The sequence below is a fragment of the Drosophila sulfurigaster genome, chromosome 2L, assembly GCF_023558435.1.
Source record: "Drosophila sulfurigaster albostrigata strain 15112-1811.04 chromosome 2L, ASM2355843v2, whole genome shotgun sequence".
Taxonomy (NCBI): Eukaryota; Metazoa; Arthropoda; class Insecta; order Diptera; family Drosophilidae; genus Drosophila; species Drosophila sulfurigaster.
The window spans coordinates 6,047,313-6,069,020 of record NC_084881.1 but is presented as its reverse complement, the minus strand read 5'-3'; the positions used below and the strand labels follow the sequence as shown (position 1 = coordinate 6,069,020).

The 21,708-nt window shown below is 37.4% G+C and overlaps 3 protein-coding genes and 1 long non-coding RNA gene across 5 annotated transcripts in view; 1 reads left to right on the top strand and 3 right to left on the bottom strand.

Moving 5' to 3' along the window:
* LOC133834997 (phospholipid-transporting ATPase VA) overlaps window positions 1–4,351 on the bottom strand; it is a 31,295-nt gene extending 26,944 nt beyond the window's left edge. The window contains 2 exon segments of the mRNA XM_062264826.1: window positions 3,386–3,532; window positions 4,207–4,351. The gene's annotated coding sequence lies outside the window, so the exon portion shown is untranslated.
* LOC133835046 (male-specific sperm protein Mst84Dd) overlaps window positions 1–21,708 on the bottom strand; it is an 80,585-nt gene that overhangs the window by 16,553 nt on the left and 42,324 nt on the right. The window contains exon 3 of one of the 2 annotated variants that reach the window (XM_062264907.1): window positions 12,838–12,850. The exons of the other annotated variant lie outside the window; for it this stretch is intronic. The gene's annotated coding sequence lies outside the window, so the exon portion shown is untranslated. Of the gene's footprint in view, window positions 1–12,837; window positions 12,851–21,708 lie in introns of those variants that run through there. 2 annotated transcript variants of the gene reach the window in all.
* LOC133837743 (rab GDP dissociation inhibitor alpha) lies at window positions 4,808–8,627 on the top strand. Its single transcript, XM_062268606.1, has 3 exons — window positions 4,808–5,560; window positions 6,650–7,125; window positions 7,187–8,627. The coding sequence occupies exons 1-3, from the start codon at window positions 5,167–5,169 to the stop codon at window positions 7,646–7,648; spliced, it is 1,332 nt and encodes a 443-aa protein (XP_062124590.1). The 5' UTR covers window positions 4,808–5,166; the 3' UTR covers window positions 7,649–8,627.
* LOC133837754 (uncharacterized) lies at window positions 5,438–6,070 on the bottom strand. The gene is made up of 2 exons (XR_009893861.1): window positions 5,652–6,070; window positions 5,438–5,588 (listed from the first exon to the last, which is right to left on the bottom strand). It is a non-coding gene; the product is annotated as an uncharacterized LOC133837754 (long non-coding RNA).

The following is a 21,708-nucleotide window of genomic DNA, read 5'->3' as shown; positions in this document are numbered from 1 at the left end:
CATACGAATCTCAACATTTTTCTACTGCAAATGTTAAACGATGAAATACATTTGTCTTTCTTTGTTTAGAACCAATGTGCAATTCGTGTAAGGAAAGGGCGAGACAGACATAAAGCATCGCCCATTCTTTCACTTTTACTGCCAATAGAAAATTATATTAGACGTTGAAGTCATTAAAGTTGATGGCAAAACATAGATAGCTGCAAGATGTGGCAAGAAGTGACAGTCCAGAAAACTGCAAAAACTGCTAAAGCAAAACATAAAAAAATAAGAAATGAGCAACTGTTGCTGATGAAGTACAATCACAAGCATAAGAAATAAGAAATAAGAAACGAGTAATCTGTGGCAATTAATCATGTTGGACAAAAACACAACCGGATAACGAAACGAAATGAAATAATGCAAATTGCCAAAAGCGGATGTGCAAATTTTGTAAAAGATATTCAAGTTTTTCAATTTTTGACATTGCCAATTAAAGAACAAAAAGTGGGCGAGGCCGGAACGTGGATTTCAAAATAAAAAAGAAAAACTACAATTCATGGCGATAACTCATTTTAACTTTTGTGTTGGACAAAAGTAAAGAGAGTACCATAAATAGATAAATTTGTAAATGTGACCTGAAAAAGTGGATTAAATGTGGGTAGAATGATGAGTTGATAGAACTGTTTTGTATGCAAATCTTGATACACTTTTATATCCTATACTGAATAGAAATTGCGAATTTAATCGTCAAATAAATGAACTATTATTCATGATATCAGAAATTGGAGCAATTTCCGATAATAGTTTTTATTGCTTTTTTTAAACGAAATAAACTTAGAAAATTTGCATTATCAGCATGAAAACCATCAAATGATCTATAAATGCGTTCTTATCTTATTTAGTCAAGCTAAACCGACGGAGCTGTACTAAAATATAGCTGCTATAAAAACAACCCCAAAGACAATCTAATCAATGAAAAGAATTTAAAAAAGTCGTCTCACATTGCCAATCTTTTCCAGTCAAGTAAACATTTGTGGTGTAACTGACAACACAATTATAAATATTATATATATTATAAAGCACTCAAATTATTTCAATTTCTCAACAAAGTAGATTTTTATTCACTTTAACGATACCTTTAAGTTTGATTAAAAGAGTTAATTATACCAACATTTGGCTTAATCAATTCATTGAGCATTGAGCATTTCATTGTCGTCTTATCGCGATGCTAGTTGATAAGGGCCTTCATTAACTTAGGGCAGGTCTAACAGGAGACAAGCTTGCTGCTATAAACATACAATATAATACGTACAGATATATGTATATATATATATATAACACGTCAATCGATTCACTGGGCGTCAAAATGAATAAAAGTGCAAACGCACTTCACACTATGCTGTCATAGAATACTCTCAGATAGAACGGAACTAGATATTGATAAGAAAATTCGCTGGAAATGCCAGCCACGTATACGTATTTACCCCACTACGATTGGGCTTATCGCGAGAGAGAGAGAAAGAGAGAGAGAGGGACCAATACACGCATACTATGCAATACTATAAAAATACAAACAAAAAAAAAGTAAAGCGAATACGACGTTATTCGGTAGTTCGTAATGGGATAAGGTGATAAGACCCGCTCGTAAATCGCGTCAAAATGTACACAATAAGTATGCAGCGAGTATATAGACTGCCATTGTAGTATATTGTATTTGATGATGGTACGCAAATGCGGTCATTAAAATAGACAAATACTGAAAATAATTACAGCAGTAAAACCAAACCAACTAAACGGAATGGAACGGCATGGAATGGGATGTCTGGCTGTCTCAGTCTCAGAGTTCCATATATATCTTAGGTAGACAAGCCAAAGAGGCTAACGCTTCCGTTTGCTTTGCTGCTGCTGCAGCGGCAGCAATTGGAATTGGAGTCAATTGCCTGCGCCACGTTAACGGTTACTGCGGCCACACGAACAACAAAGCAAAGCAAGATTGTGGGGCTGTGACTGAACTGGAAGTGAACACATCCCCTGGGTCTGGGACTGAGACTTGTCTTGTTACTACTGCTGAGATCGTCTAATAGATTGCATAGGCAAACAGAAAAAAACGACAACGACAAGCGCGAAAACGGTTAACAGTCAGTCACTCAATGCACAGATGTTCACTCAAAGAAAAATTGTTCAAGAACGAAGAACTTGAAGCGAACCTACGCGAGATTAAGATTAAAGATATGTTGGTCAGCTGGGAACTAGGTGTATTATTTTTTATTAATCTTGACACGGAATGGGTAAGGCACTGATTAAGATGTTTTCAAGTTATTTATTTTTGAAAGAATAAAAACATAAATTCAACTTAATAAAATAAGATTGTGTTATCACAAATAACTAAGAAATTGTATTAATTCATAATGCTATTAGATTATCGGCAATCTATTATTATTTCCACAAAGTCTTCTCAAATAACTTTTGAGTTTTTCTCTGAGTGCTGCCACGGATGCAATTAACAGAATAACGTCCGTCAACCGACGTTGAACTAAATTGAGAAGAGCATGAAAGATGCAGCAGCATGTTGCAATACCGGCTCACAAACACACACAAAGATCGAGCTAGAAGACGCCGCACATTGAGCTAGTCGGTAAAATCTGTAAAAAAAAAAAAGAAATATACGCAAAATGCGGTTTGCCCAGGTAGATTTCATACCAAAGAGTCATACTGACATAAACTTTTGGTTTACGATAGAGATACTGGGAATCGAATCGTACGTCGTCATTTACTATGGTTTGACTGATTTTGCCGATTGGGTATGCCCCAGAAATGCCAGTAAATATACTATCAGAATTGCATCAGCTGTTGTTTATTTACATATTACATAGTCGCTACATTTTTTGCCCACTGTTTGATTTGGCAACGTCAGAAACCACCAACCAATAAAACCAGAGATACCCTGTAGAAGAACGCAACACTTTAGATGGTAACTAATATCGATAATTAAATGGGTGTAACTCGTTTCTATCGATAAACTAAGTGAAGACCATAGAACTAAACGCTATTTTCTGTGTGTTTGTTTATCGAATGCCGGTACAAGAAAAGGGAAAGAGGCAATGCTGCAAACTCAATACACACACTTAGACGGACATGCATATGTATGGATGTGTAATTGTGTTTCTCCGAGTGAGCGAGAGAAGCTGCGGCGCGAGTCAGGTAAAGAAAGACTCGCTCGTTAGAGGGAGTGGGAGAGGAGGAGGCTGCTTGGAGTAACTGAGTAACTGGTTCTTAGCAACTAACTCGTTTTTTTTGTTGTTGCTCTACTGTCTGATTCTGAGTTTGTTCAGCTTAAGCTTACATAGAGTGCAAATCAAATGGAAGAGTCAATTTAGCACGAAAACTTGTTTTTAAAACTTACCCAAAATTAAACACAACAAAATACAGCAACAATGTTCTTTATGCGGTTTTTGTCTAAAAATGTTGATATGGTAATTCTCTTTAGCACTTTTTTCTCTGTGAGTTAATTTTCTTAATTTCTGCTCACATACATCACATTAATATATTGCTATTTTTATTGAAAAAGAGATCAGATTTTTGAGCATAGCAACAAAAATTTATAACCGACGAGGTCAGCATAACAACAACAACAACAGGAGCAAAAAGCAACAAAACAAGAGAATTGATTAAAATTGCAGTTCGGGTGACGGTGACGTAGACTGCGGTAGTAATTCCTTGCAATTGGCGTTCAATTTCATTTCAAATAATTTTCAATTAATAAATTTAATTATGGTTTGCCTTCCTAATACACTTTCGCACCACACAACACAAATAACACGCAACAAAACACAACACAACAACACTGTGAACGAGAGAACGAACCGCTCACTTTTCGCTCCGTCCCGTTCCCGCTTTCGTCTCGCCCAGACCACTCATACACACTTATTTATATATGTATATATATATTATATGTATGTTTGATTGTATATATGTGTGTATTTCTTGTAGTGGCTTGGAACTCTTTAAATTTGCCACGAATTTGCTGTTGCTGCTGTTTCTGTTGTTGTCGTTAAGAATTTCAATACAATTTTGGCCTAAATTGCATTTTCACTTTTTCACATACACCAAAAACACTCAACACACACTGTTCACTGGTGTGTTTTGTTAGCATTAAATGCTAACGCTGTTTTATTATTTATCAATTTTCTTGTAATTATGAATTAAAAGAATAAAAGCATTTACATTGCAACTTGTAAATTTAGTTGAAGAGCAGCTAAAACAACTTATTATGTATTTCTTCCGCAACACAAGGAAACAACAAACGACGACACAAAAGTAAAAACCAAAATAATAACAACAATCGCGTCCGACTCGTTCAATGTTTTATTTTGACTGACCAACAACGTGATAGCAAATGAAGTTTTCAAAAATACCAAAAATATAGATTCCGTAGGAGTTTGGTATTATATTTCTAAATGTATTTTATGCACAATTTGTGGTCACATTATAAAACAGTTTTGTAAACCATCGACAATGCGCAAAATTTAAAAAATAAATGAATATTGGTATTCATTCAATTCATAATAATTCCAAGTTCTTATTTCAATTACAATTTTGTGTATATCCTGGAAGTCTTGATTAGGGTGGTACTATGTGCAATGATCGATATAAAACTGTCATAAATACATTAAATGATAAATAATTTAATACTTAATTTAAGCTGATTAATGTTTGCTCATTGTATTTTGGTAACAATGTAGCTCATGATTTATTTGAAATTTTGTTTTTAGAAACATCTAGTATTACATTAGTTTTATATCAACTATAGTTCAAATTCTATGTTCAATGTCGTTTGTTTTTTATAATTAATTGCTTTTGGTTTTAAATGTTCGTCCCGCCCGACAATTTAAATTAAGCGCCGAATAAGTATGAGCTCTCAAACTGTGTAATTGCGGTTGGCAGCACGCAACAAAATCAGCGAGTGCACATTCTGTTATGCTAACATCTGTTATGTTCAGTATGGCCAGACGGCAAAAATAACACAAAACCGTAGACAGAACATAAGACGTTGGGCATTTTCGAGCGAGTAGAGAAAATTGTATTGAGCGAAAATTGTAAAAACGTCGGCAACGTCGCTAAGTGAAAATCTCTTTTGATTTATAAAGTAGCTGGTTCATTGTAATAAAAAAAAAAAAAGCTAACATGAATGAGGAATACGACGCGATAGTTCTGGGCACCGGCCTCAAGGAGTGCATATTGAGCGGCATGCTCTCCGTGTCGGGCAAGAAAGTCCTGCATATTGATCGCAACAAATACTATGGCGGCGAATCAGCCTCAATTACGCCGCTGGAGGAGCTCTTTCAACGCTATGGTCTGGAGGCGCCTGGTGAGAAATTCGGGCGTGGTCGCGACTGGAACGTGGACTTGATTCCCAAGTTTCTGATGGCCAATGGACAATTGGTGAAACTTCTGATACACACGGGCGTTACCCGTTATCTGGAGTTCAAGTCAATTGAGGGCAGTTACGTTTACAAGGGTGGAAAAATCTCCAAAGTGCCAGTGGATCAAAAGGAGGCACTGGCATCTGATCTCATGGGTAAGTTAAGTTAACTGCGAATTATGTACTACAATGTAAATATATGTAGTTTTCCACGAACTGCGAAAATTCGATGTAGATGAGTACATACATAATTCGCTCTTATCGGCGCTCCCCCCTTTTTGCGTTTTCTCCATATTTCTTTGTCTCGGCTTACATTCGGCGAATGGCACTCGCTGGTGTTGTTTTTGGTTTGCGACTGTGACACGTATTTGTAGTTGCCCTGCTGTGTGCGCTATGTATGTTTGCATGCATGTGTGTGCGAGTCTCTCTCTTTTTGTGTGTGTGTGTGTGTGTGTGCCTGTAGTGTTTAAAGCCGCCTTATTTCCTGCTGCCCCTCTTTTTTTGCAAGAACTACGTATTTCGTCTATGCTTTTTGATGCTGTACTCTTCATATCGTCATCATAAATTGCGAATAAACGTGTACAGCTTAATAGAAAGATTAATAAACACATTATTTTTGTTACTCTGCGCACACACACTCACACGAGCATGCTGCTGAGTGCTTATGTATTTAATTCCAATTAGAATCCGAGTGTTGCCAGCTGTTTGAAGCGATGGCCCATATGGCAACCCTGCTCTCACGTTTTAAGTAATTAACCGTTGCGCTGATTCATTTTTCAACACCTGTGTAATGTGGTTGTTGTTATTATTGTTGCTGTCGCTATTGCGATTAAGTTGCTTGTTTTGTCTGAAATTGTTTAAACAATTGGGGACTATTACAAAAGGCAATTGGCCAATCACGCTGCATTTTTAATTGTTTATTTGTTTTTTTGTTGCTACTTGCTGCAAATTTCTTCTCCATGTGGCTGTTGCCAATTTTGTGAGTTGGCCATAAAATGTAGGCACGCAAGGCGCATTGAACCCTTTCACAATGAACCGTTATTATAGTAACTACTTATGTCTGTGTATGTGCTGCACATATGACTGCATGACGTCATTTAGCTGGTCTGGTGGTTGTTTTGGCCGTGAATTAGAGGTTTGTCAAATTCTCGCTGGGGTAAAAAACGGCACGTCCTGTTGAGCAGTATATATTACATACCCCACTCACGCAACTGTTTTATTTTTTGTGCTCCCCCCCCTCCCCAGGTATGTTTGAGAAGCGGCGCTTCCGCAATTTCTTGATCTACGTGCAGGACTTTAGAGAGGATGACCCAAAGACCTGGAAGGACTTTGATCCCACCAAAGCCAACATGCAGGGACTGTACGACAAGTTCGGCCTGGACAAGAATACCCAGGACTTCACTGGCCATGCGCTGGCGCTGTTCCGTGATGACGAGTACCTTAACGAGCCGGCTGTCAACACCATTCGTCGCATTAAATTGTACTCGGACTCGTTAGCGAGATATGGCAAATCGCCATATCTGTATCCCATGTACGGTCTCGGCGAGCTGCCACAGGGCTTTGCCCGTCTGTCGGCCATCTATGGTGGCACCTACATGTTGGACAAGCCAATTGACGAGATTGTTTTGGGCGAAGGCGGCAAAGTGGTTGGTGTGCGCTCTGGCGATGAGATCGCCAAGTGCAAGCAGGTTTACTGCGATCCCAGCTATGTGCCCGACAAGGTTAGTCTAAAATCAATAGTTAAACATTACTCTTTTCTAACTTTATTTCTCCATTACACAGGTGCGCAAGCGTGGCAAGGTGATTCGCTGCATTTGCATCTTGGATCATCCGGTGGCCAGCACCAAGGATGGTCTCTCCACTCAAATCATCATTCCACAGAAGCAAGTCGGTCGCAAATCGGACATTTATGTCTCACTGGTCAGCTCAACCCATCAGGTGGCCGCCAAGGGTTGGTTTGTGGGCATGGTCTCGACCACAGTTGAAACCGAGAACCCAGAAGCTGAGATCAAGCCCGGTCTCGATTTGCTGGAGCCGATCGCACAAAAGTTTGTCACTATTTCGGATTATTTGGAGCCCATTGACGATGGTCTCGAGTCTCAAATATTCATCTCGGAATCTTATGACGCGACCACGCACTTTGAGACCACTTGCCTCGATGTTTTGAACATCTTCAAGCGCGGTACCGGCGAGACGTTCGATTTCTCCAAGATTAAGCATGAGCTCGGCGATGAGGATCAGTAAATGGATTAGGAAATGAAGGATTCGATTTCATACTTTGGTGGATGGGTGCGCGCTTGCGGCATTTGGCATGGGTCAGGACGATACGGCGATTTCCAGCTCAAGAACAACAACTGAAACAACATCAACAACAACATCAATTATAAACAATATATTTTCAACATCGTTGTGCGGCCGTTGCCAAAAAAGAGAAATAAGAAACAAAAATGAAATAAAAACCAAAAGCGATTTAAATATCCAATTAAATAAAATGAAAATGCAAATGTATTACGACATTAAAACATGCTTTTCCATCTAGCCAAAACAAAAGGCTCATCTTTTATGTGGAATACAATTTTAGACATGTATCAAAACAAACGAAATACAAAGAAACATTGCTTGCTTTTCGCAATATTGGGATACGCCTAGAAGATTAATATATACATAACACACACATACGAGTATTCAAAATAATTAAAACATAACAAAAAACATACGGCAGTAAAGTACATAACGAAAGAAAACACATTGCAGATTCAGTTCAGATCAGATCACCATTGTATTAGCCAAATTTGATTGTTGTGAACACAAATATAAAGAAATGCAAACGAAAATTAAATGTATAATCACCCTCCACTATGAAGCAACACAACTCCCCACTCACTTCTCACTTTACCAAATCCCAAAATAAATTGAGTTGCCAAACTCGATTCCTGCTTCGTACACAAGTTTATGTACTATAAAAAGAAAAAAAAAGGAAATGCTCCCCATAATTTACTACGCTCGATGTGCTTGCAATTCAGTTGTACACCATAAATATGTATAACACCATATACTATATATTATATATGTATTCTATATGTATATGTATGTGTATATTGCTATCAATAGTTGCTTGGTTCTGTTTTGTGATCGACAAAAACTTGTGCATGCGAAATCACAAAGACACATATATTTAAAAATAAACAAAAAATCACAAAAAAATAAATAAATAAAAGCAAAATCCATGATATGTACACGCATAATGCAGATAATATTTTGTAATTCAAAATTAAGCTGAAAGAATCGAAAATGAAATCAAACTAAATCAGCGGAAAATATAAACATGTGAAAAATGAAATGAACAACAACAACCACAACCATTATTTGTGCATCCATATATATAAATACGATATGCGAACAGATCAACAAAAACTATGGTATTCCGCATTTTCAGAATTTACATTTTTAATAAAAATTTAAAAACCAAAAAATTAAAATAAAAAAATGTATACTGGAACAACGAAGGGAATTCACTCAAGGCGGGAGAAGAGTCAATGAAATGAGGTTTAGAGAAGAAGTGAAAGAAAGTTTCTTCCCAGGTAGCAATACAAAATTTAAAGAAAGTTTCTTGGGACAGTTTAAACCTCTTGTCTATCTGCTTTCTCTTCAACAACTTGAATCAGAAATCAGTGTCGTGGTTGGTTTGTTACTCGTAATTCTAGGAAAATCTGCGACACAATTACGAATTCCACATCAAGTGCTTGGCAGGCATTTGAAGGCGTATAGAGAAGGGAAATGGGGGAAAATATAATATGTTATAATAAAATGCATGTGAACGACACGACATACATACATATATACGAACCCCGCATCAGCTGGGATTAAGGGAGGAGCGGAGGGAGCTGCATCTATAGAATGTGTGTATGTGAAGCGAGCTTTGCTTGTGGGATTTGTGTTTTAGTGCTGTCGTTGACAGTTTTTCTCGGAACTGTCCAACAAAATGCCGACTGCATTTTTTCAATTTCCGTCCAAGTGGGAGGAGGAAGCTGATAGAGGTGGAAGCTAACGTTTAGCCTACACTCAATCTTGGTGGCTATTGAAAAATAAAGAACGTCAGCAGCAAACTTTAATACAATTTGTAAATTGTGCAGAATTTTCAGATCCGTCGGTTCTTAAGAAATATACTCGTATATATTCTGATTTAGCATGCACTTATCCGTCTTCAATCAAACTAACGTCTAATCGACTCACAATATCCTTACGTTTCTTTTTAATAATAATTTGAATTGAATAAACAGATATAATAGATATATGGTAAATTACACCCATTTCTTAACATACACTTTCTCTTCATTATGGAAATTAAAGTCATTTAACATATTCATGTACGAAAATTAATTTCGTCACCTGACACAAAGAAATTACTATAAAATAAGTAAGAAAGCTACAGCCGAGTCTAAAAGCAAAACAGTGCGGTATTATTTTTAAAACATACCAAATTAAAATACTGCAAAAAATTTAAAAAACATACCGAAGCCCATATTTGGTATATCGATGTAGTACTACATAAAATAATACCAGATTGTCAACCAAAGCAGATAGGACCCGATTGCAGCAGACGTAATTTGCCATACAGAACTTTTACTCACTTTTAAAATTTGTATCACATTGATCGATCCCAAATTATAGCTCTATCCCTGGTTCTCTCTGAGATATAGGTATTCATGTATATTCTGTTCAAAAATATAAGCTCCTATTAATATAGCTAGGGTGGTAAAAGAATGGATTAAGGCTCAAAATGTGGACTTGCTCGAATGGCCCCCATATTCACCTGACCTTAATATAATGGAAAAGGTATGGGGGTTGCTATAGTGTAAGGTATATGAAGGAGGCAGGCAATTTGATAGCAAAACAACTTTAGTTGCGGCAATTAAATATGCAAAATTTGTATAGCTCGCTTCCCGATCGTTTATATGAAGTTATTTCGAAAACAGCGGATTCACTCATTATTAAACTTATTAAAAATTACATTAGAAATGTACTTAAGTATAAGCCAAGTGCCAAAAATATGAAAATGTCTTAAGTTACTTATATAATTTGCTTTTTTTTAGGTTGAACCTATTCAGATGAACAAAAAAAATCATTGATTTGTTAAGCTTTTAAGAAAAAATAATGAAGGAATAAATAATATGTTTTTGAAATAATATTCTTCAGATTTTAATTTTAATATGATTTAAGAATTACAAATTATGTAAATCGGAAAACTGGTTTAGGAATTATATATAAATTTCTACCACTGAGATCATGTACCTATTCAGTTGAGCGGCAGTGTATATATTTTTTAATCGTGTTGTCCTGTAACACACATTTCTTGCAAGCACAAAGTTATTCTCTCTCTACTCTATAGGTAGCGGCTATAAATTATAACTTATAATGAAGGGATTCCTTCTTACTTGAGTATAAGAACTATACTTGTTATTTTAAATGTTGTCGCTAGTAAAGTAATATTTTTATGAAAATCCAAAGAAATTTCGAATTTATCAAATAGTCGAATGTCTCGATTCAAGACATTTTTTTTTTTGCAATCCATGGTCTAATGATGCTGCACTGGATGATTGCAGACTGAGCACAGGACACGTCCCACCAAATAGCCAAGCAAGTCTTTCGCCACTCTCCGTTTTGGTCATTTTTTTTGTTGGTGCTGTGTGCTCTGTGTTTTGTGTTGGTAAATTTTGTAACTGGGCAAATTGAAGTCAAAAGTTTGGCGCCCATTGCAGCGCATGCAAGTCACATACAGCAGCAGCAGGAGGAGTGGTTAGGGGGAGGGGGGAGACTTGCTGCTGGGCATGACTAAGCTGCTTGTGAGGACAGACATGTTGCTGCTTGTCGATGGTGGATGGTGAATAGTGGATAGTGGACGGTCAGCTAATGCTAACGAGCGTGCAACCGAGTGACGTGTGGCGCATTGGGCTGGTAATAACAGAAGCCGCAACCGCAGCTGCAACCGCAACCGCAAAAATAGAAAGCAAAGGCGCCTTTGGGGTCAGTTGATGGTGACAATGAAGCCGATGTGGATTAGCACACGAATCACAAGTCGTGTCTGCTTTCGAGTCGTGTCGCATCGCGTTGTGTCGTGTCGATTCGGCATTTGGCTTATGGGGCGTATGAGCAATGTGACATATGCTAACAAATTGAATATGTTAGCCAGGCATTCTTAAGGCGTAATGCCATTAATTATATGTAATTATACAAGGCATAACGCATACGACACGTTGCCACACTTTCCATCCACAACACAACCAGCGAAATCCCTTTATAGTACTTTGTGCACTGTGCGGCACTTGAAGCTGTTGCAGCTGCAACTAACGTCAACTACTCGAGTATGTTGCTGCTGCTTTTGTTGCAGTTGTTGCTGCTGTTGCTGCTGCTGCAGCTGTTGCTTTTTGCTGCTTTTCAATTACTTGCACTTCTGCGTCGACGTCCTTGTTGCAGCCAAACTCTGCTCTGCTCCTCTTTCGCCCTCGTCCTCATCGTCGTTCTCGTCTTTGTCTTGTTGTTATTTTGTTGTTGTTTACATTTTCTTTTAGCCAAGAGCTTGTCAACAACTTCATTATCGCATGCGGCACTGTGCAACATCATCAAGCATCAGCCTCCCCTCCCCTCCCCACCCCTCCCATCACCACCTCCACGCCCCTGGCACGCCTCTTTTAGCCCACTACACAAGCAAATTTAAATCAATTAAGTAATCTTATTGCCGTTTCTGCTGCTGCTTTTGCTCCTTTTGCCGTTTGCCGTTGTCTGCTTTTAGGCGCCTACAAACACACTCACACACACACACACACTCAAACTCTATCTTACACTTTTTGTGTCAAGCATTATAACTGTGGCAATGTGTGTGTGTGTGTGGCTGGAGGCGTGTCTGTGTTGCGGCGCCTGGGAAAACTTTTGCAACGTTGCATATTTTGTGCAGATTAATTAAATTGGTGGCATGCAGCTGTCTTGCAACTTGTGACGTAGCCCACGTTGAGGCGACTCGTTAAGTATTTTCGGCTATAAAGTGCATTATTAAATATGGATTTTCTTTTCTTTCCATATTTTATGAATAAACTACCATCGCTTTGTCAACTACATAAATGCACACAAACGAAGCTGCTTTAATTATTTATATTACATCAAAAGGGCAATTACTTGACAGTTTTCTTTAGAGTGCTGAAACAATTATTTCTGATTTAAGTTTTATAACGTCGAACTTAATAATGTGATATTACATAAATATAAATGTATTATATATACATATATATGTACAGACTTATTTTTAATACTTGTTCCGGGTTTGTCACTTACACTTTTTATACTTATTCATTTTTTAAAAGACCTCTTAACCATCATTATTCTGTTAACTGTTATTTTGTTAACTGATTAACGTAAATTGGTATTTACAATTTGTATAAATCTCTTGAGTAGCTCGCTGGTGGTCAATTAAATTGATGTATAAATATAATTTTTATTTGGTCTTTATTTATTATAAGCTCATATTTATGTAAATTCGAATTTGCTTTATAAATGTCAATAATAGTAATTAATATTAAAAACAATGGTCACAAAGACTTATTATAAACTTTTTTAAATTCACATTACACAATTTAAAATTAACATTGGGCTTACAAGTGATTAAAAATGAATAAATAAATGCTTATAAAAACAAATAAAATAAATTATTATTTTTAAAACTTAAAAAATTAAAAAAAAATTAAATGAATAGATTCAATCTACAAATTGCTTATACATATGTATATTTTAAATAGTTTTATATATCGTCCGACGACTTTACATAACATTGACATGCTGTAAATTAGCGGAACAGCTTTAACAGCAAAAGAGAAACATTCGTAACACTTGGCTTCCCCCTTAATTGCTAACAGTTCTCTTAGCAGTTCCTTGATACCATTTAACAGCGGACTGCTCTGCACTGTTAACTGAAACCACGGGGCACTTAACAGACACCCCTGATGTTACTGAGTAAGGATAGCAGAGTTTTCTCTCTTTGACTGTTAAAAACTGTTAAGAAAGCTTAGGACAGGACTTAGGTCGGCAATGCACAATCTAGATGATGAAAATGGGCACTTACTTAAGCATATTTGTTTGGTAAACAACATCATCTGCTTATTACAAGTTTTTAGCTGAAAAACTCAGTTTATCTAGATTTTCAAATGAAATAGAAGTGAAATAAGGACTGTAAGCATTCTAATAAAAGATCAATCGAATTGTCAGCTTATCTACTTTATTTAAGCAGTTCTAAGAATAAAGTATTTATTTTCATGCACTTCATACAAATTGCAGGGTCTTTTAATTACTGGCCAGGGTCGTCGTCACCAGCACAATAATGACCCACAAAATCCTTTCAGCCCTGGAGGCTCCCAAATGCAATTATTTTGATGTGAAATGCAATGCACACAGGCGCCAATTGTCTCGCCTTTGGCGTTTGTTAGCAATTAAATATTTGCACTTCACGACACATTTTACACCATTCAAGTGCCAGCTAAACGCTTTGCTTTTGCCCACATTAAAAACAACATAAGCAACTTTAAGGGCCAAGCACATACAAAAGATCTGTACGGCATCTTTAAGTTTTGGCACATTTACGTTAAATCATAGAAGAGCTGCAACTAGATTGAGATTATTTAAGGTGCAACCAGAGATAAGTTATTAGCCGTATTTTAGTTTGTTGTCCTCAAATTTGGCACGCTGACTTGCATTTTGAGTTTTAGCACCCAATAAATTTAACCTCGTTCGCCTCGTTTTGACTAGACAACCATTCTCTCACTTCCGCTGTCGTTGCATTTATATGTCAGCCAATAAGTATGCTATAATTTCTTTTGGTCACTGTCCTGCAAAGCAAAGCAACAGTTGCTTGCCAGACTCTCTCTTTCTCTATATCCCGCTCTCTCTCTGAATTATTGCCCACAGACTCTGCGACACTCTGTAAATTACCAGAATGCTGATGATGCTTGGGCGCAGCTTAATTGCTGTTGCTGCTAGTCCAGCCGATGCCGTTGGCCTGATAATACCTGCAAGAAAAATGGCTAAGAGACGCCGTTGGTTATGGTCTTAAAGTCAGCAGTGTAAATTTGTCACTGAAGCTTGAAATATTGGCTACGAAAATCGCATCACTTGGCAGTGCAGACAAACATAAAGGAAGGGATATCAGCTCCCAGCTTGCAACCTTCATCTCTTCTTCTCTCTCTCTCGCTCTCTCTTCTTAGCTCAATTCACAGCTTGCAGCTGTGTTTACCTTGAAATTTTGGTTTTCAATAATATTTGTCTTTGATTTTGTTTGTGTGCGCTGCTTGTCTACATGTCTTTTGCAAAAATATCAAATGCATAATTCTGGTTACACACACATACACATGCAAAGCTCTGTCGTACGACCCTTTGCCTCCTTTTTACCCACAGCCATCTGAAGCAAAAGATGGCTGAAGTTGAACGGCGTTACCGTTGCGTTATCTCTGCCACGACAGCCATATTTACCTGCCAGCCAAAAAATACTTATGCTCTCTTATGTGCTAAACTTGCACGATAGCTACTTGAGTTGCAGCGTAAAAATTTCTGCATTTTTCTATTCTTTCATTCATTCTTCTGCTGGCTGCATTCATGTGCAGGCAGGCGTGAAAAATGTATACAATTGTAGCAGCAGAAGCACAATTTTAAGCGAGCTACAAACAAGTCAAACGAAGCCAAGAAATTCAAATTAAACCTCGCTTTAACAGTTTAATTTGCTGTTAATTGAAATGCTGAAAGACCGTTTTCTAAAAATACTGTCAAGAAAAAATACAGCTTAGCATCATATTCGATTCGAAATACTGTCGATAGTTTATCGCAGCTGCACAATGTGAAATATCGATAAATTTATGTGTGATCGACAAATCAGAACTGCAGAACTTATGATATCCATTAAATTAGTTGTTGTATTCATTAATCTGTAAGCCAAATTTTATATTGCAATATTTAGCTGCAATTAGTGTCTATAAATTTGTTGCCTGTCTTGTTGTCAGCGTCCATTAGCTCTGCTTGGTTTAAGCCTCTCTGCCAAATGCCACATTAGCCACCAGCGCGATTCACAGTTTTTGTTCTTATGTGACTCTGTGTGTGTGTGTGTGTAAGTGTGAGCTGCGTATGTATGTTGCCGCTATTTTTATACGATTTGCTATTTTTTCCGGATTTTTGTTTGCCATTGTTACTCTTCGTCTGAGGCATTTCTCAACCCACTCACATTGTAACTCATTCTACAGCCCTTTACCTTTTTTTTCTGCTCGCAGCTTGCGCATAAAACTGACGCCAAATTTCTTTGGCGTCAACCAATGCACAGCACACAAGCACACAAGCACAGGACCAAACTCACACATACTTTTGCGAGTTGACTCCCACACAGAACTATCCTCGCTCTTGCTGCCGTTGTTGTTATTGTTGCTGTCATGTCTGTGACTTTTTTCACAGTTCGATTTTTCGTTTTATTTCATGTGCAAAAAATATCAAAAAATAATAAATGCGTTCCTATCGTTGTGTGTGCGGCTGAGTGTGTGTGTGTGTGTGTAGTTGTGTTTGTGCAGCTTGTCAGTTTCGCATAGAAAACTGCCCCGCCCACACCTGAGTTGAGGAGTTGCATGCAAGCAAAGTTTTGCCTTCGTGCATATTGGTAATTTATTAGCATAAAATTCCAGCAGCGCGTAAATAATGCACACAAATTTGTTGCTTTCCTTTGATAATACATATCTATGAAAATACAATATCTGTATCTGGCCGAAGCTGCAACTGTTACACTTACAGTGTATCCGCGAACTTTGGCCACAATATTTTTTTTTTATTAGTGCCACGCTCTTTGGCACCTCAGCAGCATAAAATTCATTTCCGTTACGTTTGAACGTCGCTCAAGTGTCAGAGAACATGGCAAGCGTTTTCTTTATTTTTTTCTCTGCACGTCGCCACAACGACTCGACATTCCCTATACGCTCTCTATTTCTGCACCCACAACCCGATCCCTTTGCCCATCGATAAAAGGCAACCACGGACTTTATGCTCACCATGTCCCCCAGTGCAAGCTCAATATTTCCGTTAAATGGGCGACATGTTGTTCGTCCGACGATTTCCTTCTCCACATTCGCATCGGACACATAACGAGGCGCCGCACCATCGAATGACGCCTGGCAACTCTGGCAACTCTGGCAACAGCAACAGCAACACTTTGTAAGCTGCAGACTTACTGGTGGCTTAATGTTGACAGTGGTCTACATCGCTCTAAATGCTCCTAATGAGTCAAGTTCATGTTAGGATGATTCACTTTGAAGGTCGAACATGGTTGCGACACGTTCTGATTTTCTGTGATTCCACCTGACTTCCGTTGTGATTATCATTTCAAAAATTTGCGACATCATTAAAAAATCAACTATAATTTTCATTTATTTGAATTTATTGCATTTATATCAATCCAATATCCAATTAAGAATGCTCTGCAATTTTCCGTTCTTAAGATTAATGATTTTATTCAGTGCTAAACGAATTCAAAGTAAACACTTGGAAGGGTCGATGGAGAATCACGATGTTCGTTGACTACGAGTGTGATGTCCTTTTTGCATGCCTTGCATGGCGAAAGGGACAACCCAATAAAATTATGTATGCAAAGATAAGCGATTAGTGAATGTGTTGCCAACTTATTAACCTGAGGCGTTGCTGTATTTTCATAATGGAAAATAAATCAATGTGAAACTTAGAAGGGAATTATAATAAAAACAAATAACAGGTAGGTGACTAAAATGACAATCAGAGAAGCCTTTAATTAATACTTAAGAACTGTAATAATATTGTAATATACGAATTATATTTCAAATTTAACTTTTATTCATTAATTAAAGCATCCAAGCAAGCATATGTTAAGAACCTTAAGAACACAACTATGAATTAGTTACAATTTTAATCACATTTTAATAAGTTTGCACACTACACTGAGAAAATTGATGTATACTCATAGCTCAATAAATACTTTGAGCTCAAAATACTAAATCATTAATAATAAACTTGTTTCAGTATTGTTTTAAGAATTTAGTAGGTTTGAAATCGTCTGAATCTTAAATTTTGCTACAAAATATATTACTGATGCATTACGAAATCAGATCAAAATATTCGTTCTTAATTATACATGCTACCCAAGGGTAAAAGGGTCTTATGACTTTGTGACTGCAGAACATGTATATACATATGTAACAGGCATCTCCTATATATATTCTTGATCAGCGTCAACACCCGAGACGATCTTTCCGTCTGTCCGTCCGTATGAAACACTGGATCTAATTGGTTTGGCTGACAATCAGCTATATTTTAAAATCTATGGTATATTTTGAATATGGTACTACATAAATGTACCAAGTATGTCCTGCGGTATATTTTAGTATTGTGATATATTAATTCGGTATATTTTAAGAATACTACTGCTTATTCAAAATGGGTAGCGGGTATCTCACAGTCAAGCACACTCCACTGTAGCTTTCTTACTTGTTTTATAGCAATTTCATTGTATCAGCTGAAGAGATTAATTTTCGTACATGAATATGTTAAATGACTTTCATTTGCATAATGCAGAGAAAGTGTGTGTTAAGCTAATGAAATGGTTGTAATTGGTTGAATATCTATTAGGAAATATGAAAAAGCAAAAAGCAAAAGCATTTCATTCATTTTCCCAAGCTGAAAACAATCAGCAATTGTTCAAGGAACTGACTTGGTGAAGAGCCAAAAGTGGCAAGACAATGTCAATTATATGCAAACATATAGACATCCATAAAGATAAGTATGATAAAGGCAGTGGCCCGAAAATCAGTTGAGTATTTTTGTAATCGGACAAATGAGTGATAGTCAAGAAGAAGAATGGAAGGAGTGTGAAAAAGAAAGGGAAAGGCAAATGGAAAGAGAAGCGATGGCGAGAGCGCGGCCTCGATTCACAGGAATTAAGCTAACAGACGTGTCTATCTATGTACATACTATACATACATACATATAGATAGATTGGAGTAGGTATGTTTGTGTGGTTAGCGATGACTGTGACTAGGCCTATAAATAATTAGCCAGTTGGTGGCACACTCGACACAGCCCATTTGCATGCACTAAAAAGCAGAGCACACACAAAAAGCATTGCCTACTTAATGGCGCTCGAAGCGGCATGGCGTTAAATGCTTGCCACAGCGAGGCAGTAGGCAGGAGGATGTAGAATTGGAATTGGAAATGCGAGAGGGAGGGAGGGGGAAGGGGAAAGAGCGAGTTGCAATTGAAATTGTTTTAATTGAAATGGAAAACGCGTAAATTTAAGTGCTTTGTGTGTGTGCGTGCGTATGCGTATGTGTGTGTTTGTCTGTTTTTCTATTTGCATTCAATTTCACTCTGCAACAAAACCCAAATTGCAATGGACACTAAAACGGGGCAGCAACAGCGACTGCGAGGAGAGGGAGAGGGAGAGAGGGCACACAACGAGCAAAGTGTTTATTAACTTTGGCTGTTTGATCCACTTTGCATGCCAGGTCCTTGCTATTGTTGTTCCCTTGTCTGTTCAAGGATGTTTGCCAGCTGCCATGTGGCAGCAACAGCAATAGCAACAGCATCAGCAGCAACAGCAGTGGCATAAAAAGAGCTGCAGTAAATGAATGCATGAGCCAACAGACAGACAGGCAGAGAGGCAAAAGCAGAGTAAGAGAGTGAGAGAGAGAGAGTGAGACAACGAGGCAACAGTGAACGGATAATTCAAATGTAATTTACAAAAGGGCTCGTTTGATTTGTTACTTGTGCTGTGCTCTGTGAAGCTGCCTCCCATGCCACACTGGGGTGGCCTGTAAATTAGTTGCCACTGAGCAGCTCTGCAACTGTGGCAAGTGAAAAAGTGGAAAAGTGAAAAAGTCCGGCAGTCAAAAGCGTAAAAGCCAAAACACAACCCAAATGCAGGCAAAAACAATATTAGCAACTAAGCAACAACTAGAAGATGGGAATGAATCCTTCTGAATCGTTGCTGTTATTTCTATTTAATTATCAACTAATTAGATGCAGACAGCGACGCAAGCTCGAATCAGCTAATTAAGCGCATAAATTATAATAATTTTATGGGCTCAGCCCATTGACCTTAACTTGCACTGAAAATATGCCCGAGCACTAAGCCTTTTTGTTCCAGCGACACGTTCAACAAATTAATTTAATTAATGGCATTTGTTTTGTTGTTTGTTGCACGCAATCAAACTGGAATCAAAGATAACTCCCAGACACACACACACACACACACGCATACACATTCACATGCGAATCCCCAATTGTGGATAAACCAACAGCAATTTTGCAAAGTTGATATCACAAGTTTCTGATTCTTAGTTAATTCGAATCAAATGAGTAAATTCGCAAATGCTGCGAGTAGCTGAGTTATTCGTTTCGTTTCGATTTCATCCTAAACGAATGCAAGGCATATTTTCAATGAGAAAATGAAATCACGAACAATTTGGTTTTGCATTTTCATCGCTGACTTTTTATACCCGCTACCCATAGGGTAGAAGGGTATTATAACTTTGTGCCGGCAGGAAATGTATGTAACAGGTAGAAGGAGGCATCTCCGACCCTATAAAGTATATATATTCTTGATCAGCGTCAACAGCCGAGACGATATAGCCATGACCGTCTGTCCGTCTGTGTGTCTGTCCGTCTGTCCGTATAAACACCTAGATCTCAGAGACTATAAGAGATAGAGCTATAATTTTTTTGTTGTGTTTGCACGCAGATCAAGTTTGTTTCAAATTTTTGCCACGCCCACTTCCGCCCCCGCAAATCAAAAAAATCGAATAACAAGCGTAAAATTAAAGCTAGAGCTTCGAATTTTGGTATATACTATAATTACTAGTATATACTATAATTATTAGTAGTTATGATTCCTGAAAATTTGGTTGCGATCATATAAAATTTGTGGAAGTTATTAAAGAAATATTTTTTTTATGGGCAAAAACGCCTACTTACTAGGGCTCTTAGTTGCTTTGGCCGACAATCTGGTACATTGTGCTGTCTATGATATATTTTGAATGGTGTGCTGTATCGATATACCAAACATACCATTTGGTATATTTGTAGTATTTTTAGTATTTTCGGTATATTTTGAAAATAATACCGCAATATTTTGCCCTTATTAAAAATGGGTAGCGGGTATCTCACAGTCGAGCACACTCGACTGTAACTTTCTTACTTGTTTATAATGAATTTTCTTTTAAGTAAAATCTCTCATTGTTTTGCGAAAATACTTTACCTAATAAATGTATAACTTCTTTATGATTTGTTGTATGTTCTTAATTGTGATGCATTCAAGTGAAGTTTAATTTAATGTTTCTATGTAGAAAAAAATCAAGAAAATAGAAAAGCTACAGATGAGTATATCCGCTACCCATTTTGAATAACAGCAAAATAGTGCGGTACTATTATTAAAATATACCAAATTCATATACCGAAAAAGTGCTTAAATATACAAAAATTTATATTTGGTATGTTGATATGGTACTAAATACAAAATAACCCATAGAGTTCAAAATTTTCCAGATTGTCAGCCAAAGCATACTTTACTTAATAAAAGAGTAACTTTTTTTTAAGTTAAGTTGTCTGCTTTTAGCTATGAACTGTTTGCAGTTAAAGTCCAAAGAAATAACTTTATCATTTGATGTCTTTAAGCAAAATTTAATTTAATTTTTCTACGTAGTACTCAATGAAAAATGCCGAATAATAATCTGTTTGCAAGCAATGAACAATTTGTTAACTTGAATCCTTTAAAGAGTTAAGCGAATGCCGAACAATGAGCAAAACTACCTTTTTGTCTATTAGCAGTTAAATTGATGTTTAGGAGCATTTCAATAAATTATTTATTTATTTAAGCTCTCAAAGTAATGCAAGAATGTATCATGCGGCGAAATTGAAACCGAGACGCGTGAAAGAGAAAAAAGGTGGTGGAGAGTAGAAGAGTCGTCCTCGGCAAATGAGGGCGTGCTCACAAATGAGACAACACCTGTCCACATGAAACATGAAGGTAACAAGCATTATAGCAGACTACCGCGGCCACGACCACGAGAAAAGCAAGGCAAGGCGAGGCAAGGACTCGAGGCAGAAGCAGAAGGAGAAGCAGACAAGAAGAAGGATTGAGCAAGGGGTTGCAGTTGGCAAGCTCAAGTGGCGGATGCTTGGCAAGAAGTTTGGCTTACATTGGCGTGCCGTCTGACTGACTGAATGACTGACTGACTGACTTACCGAGTGACTGACATTTGAATTACGAG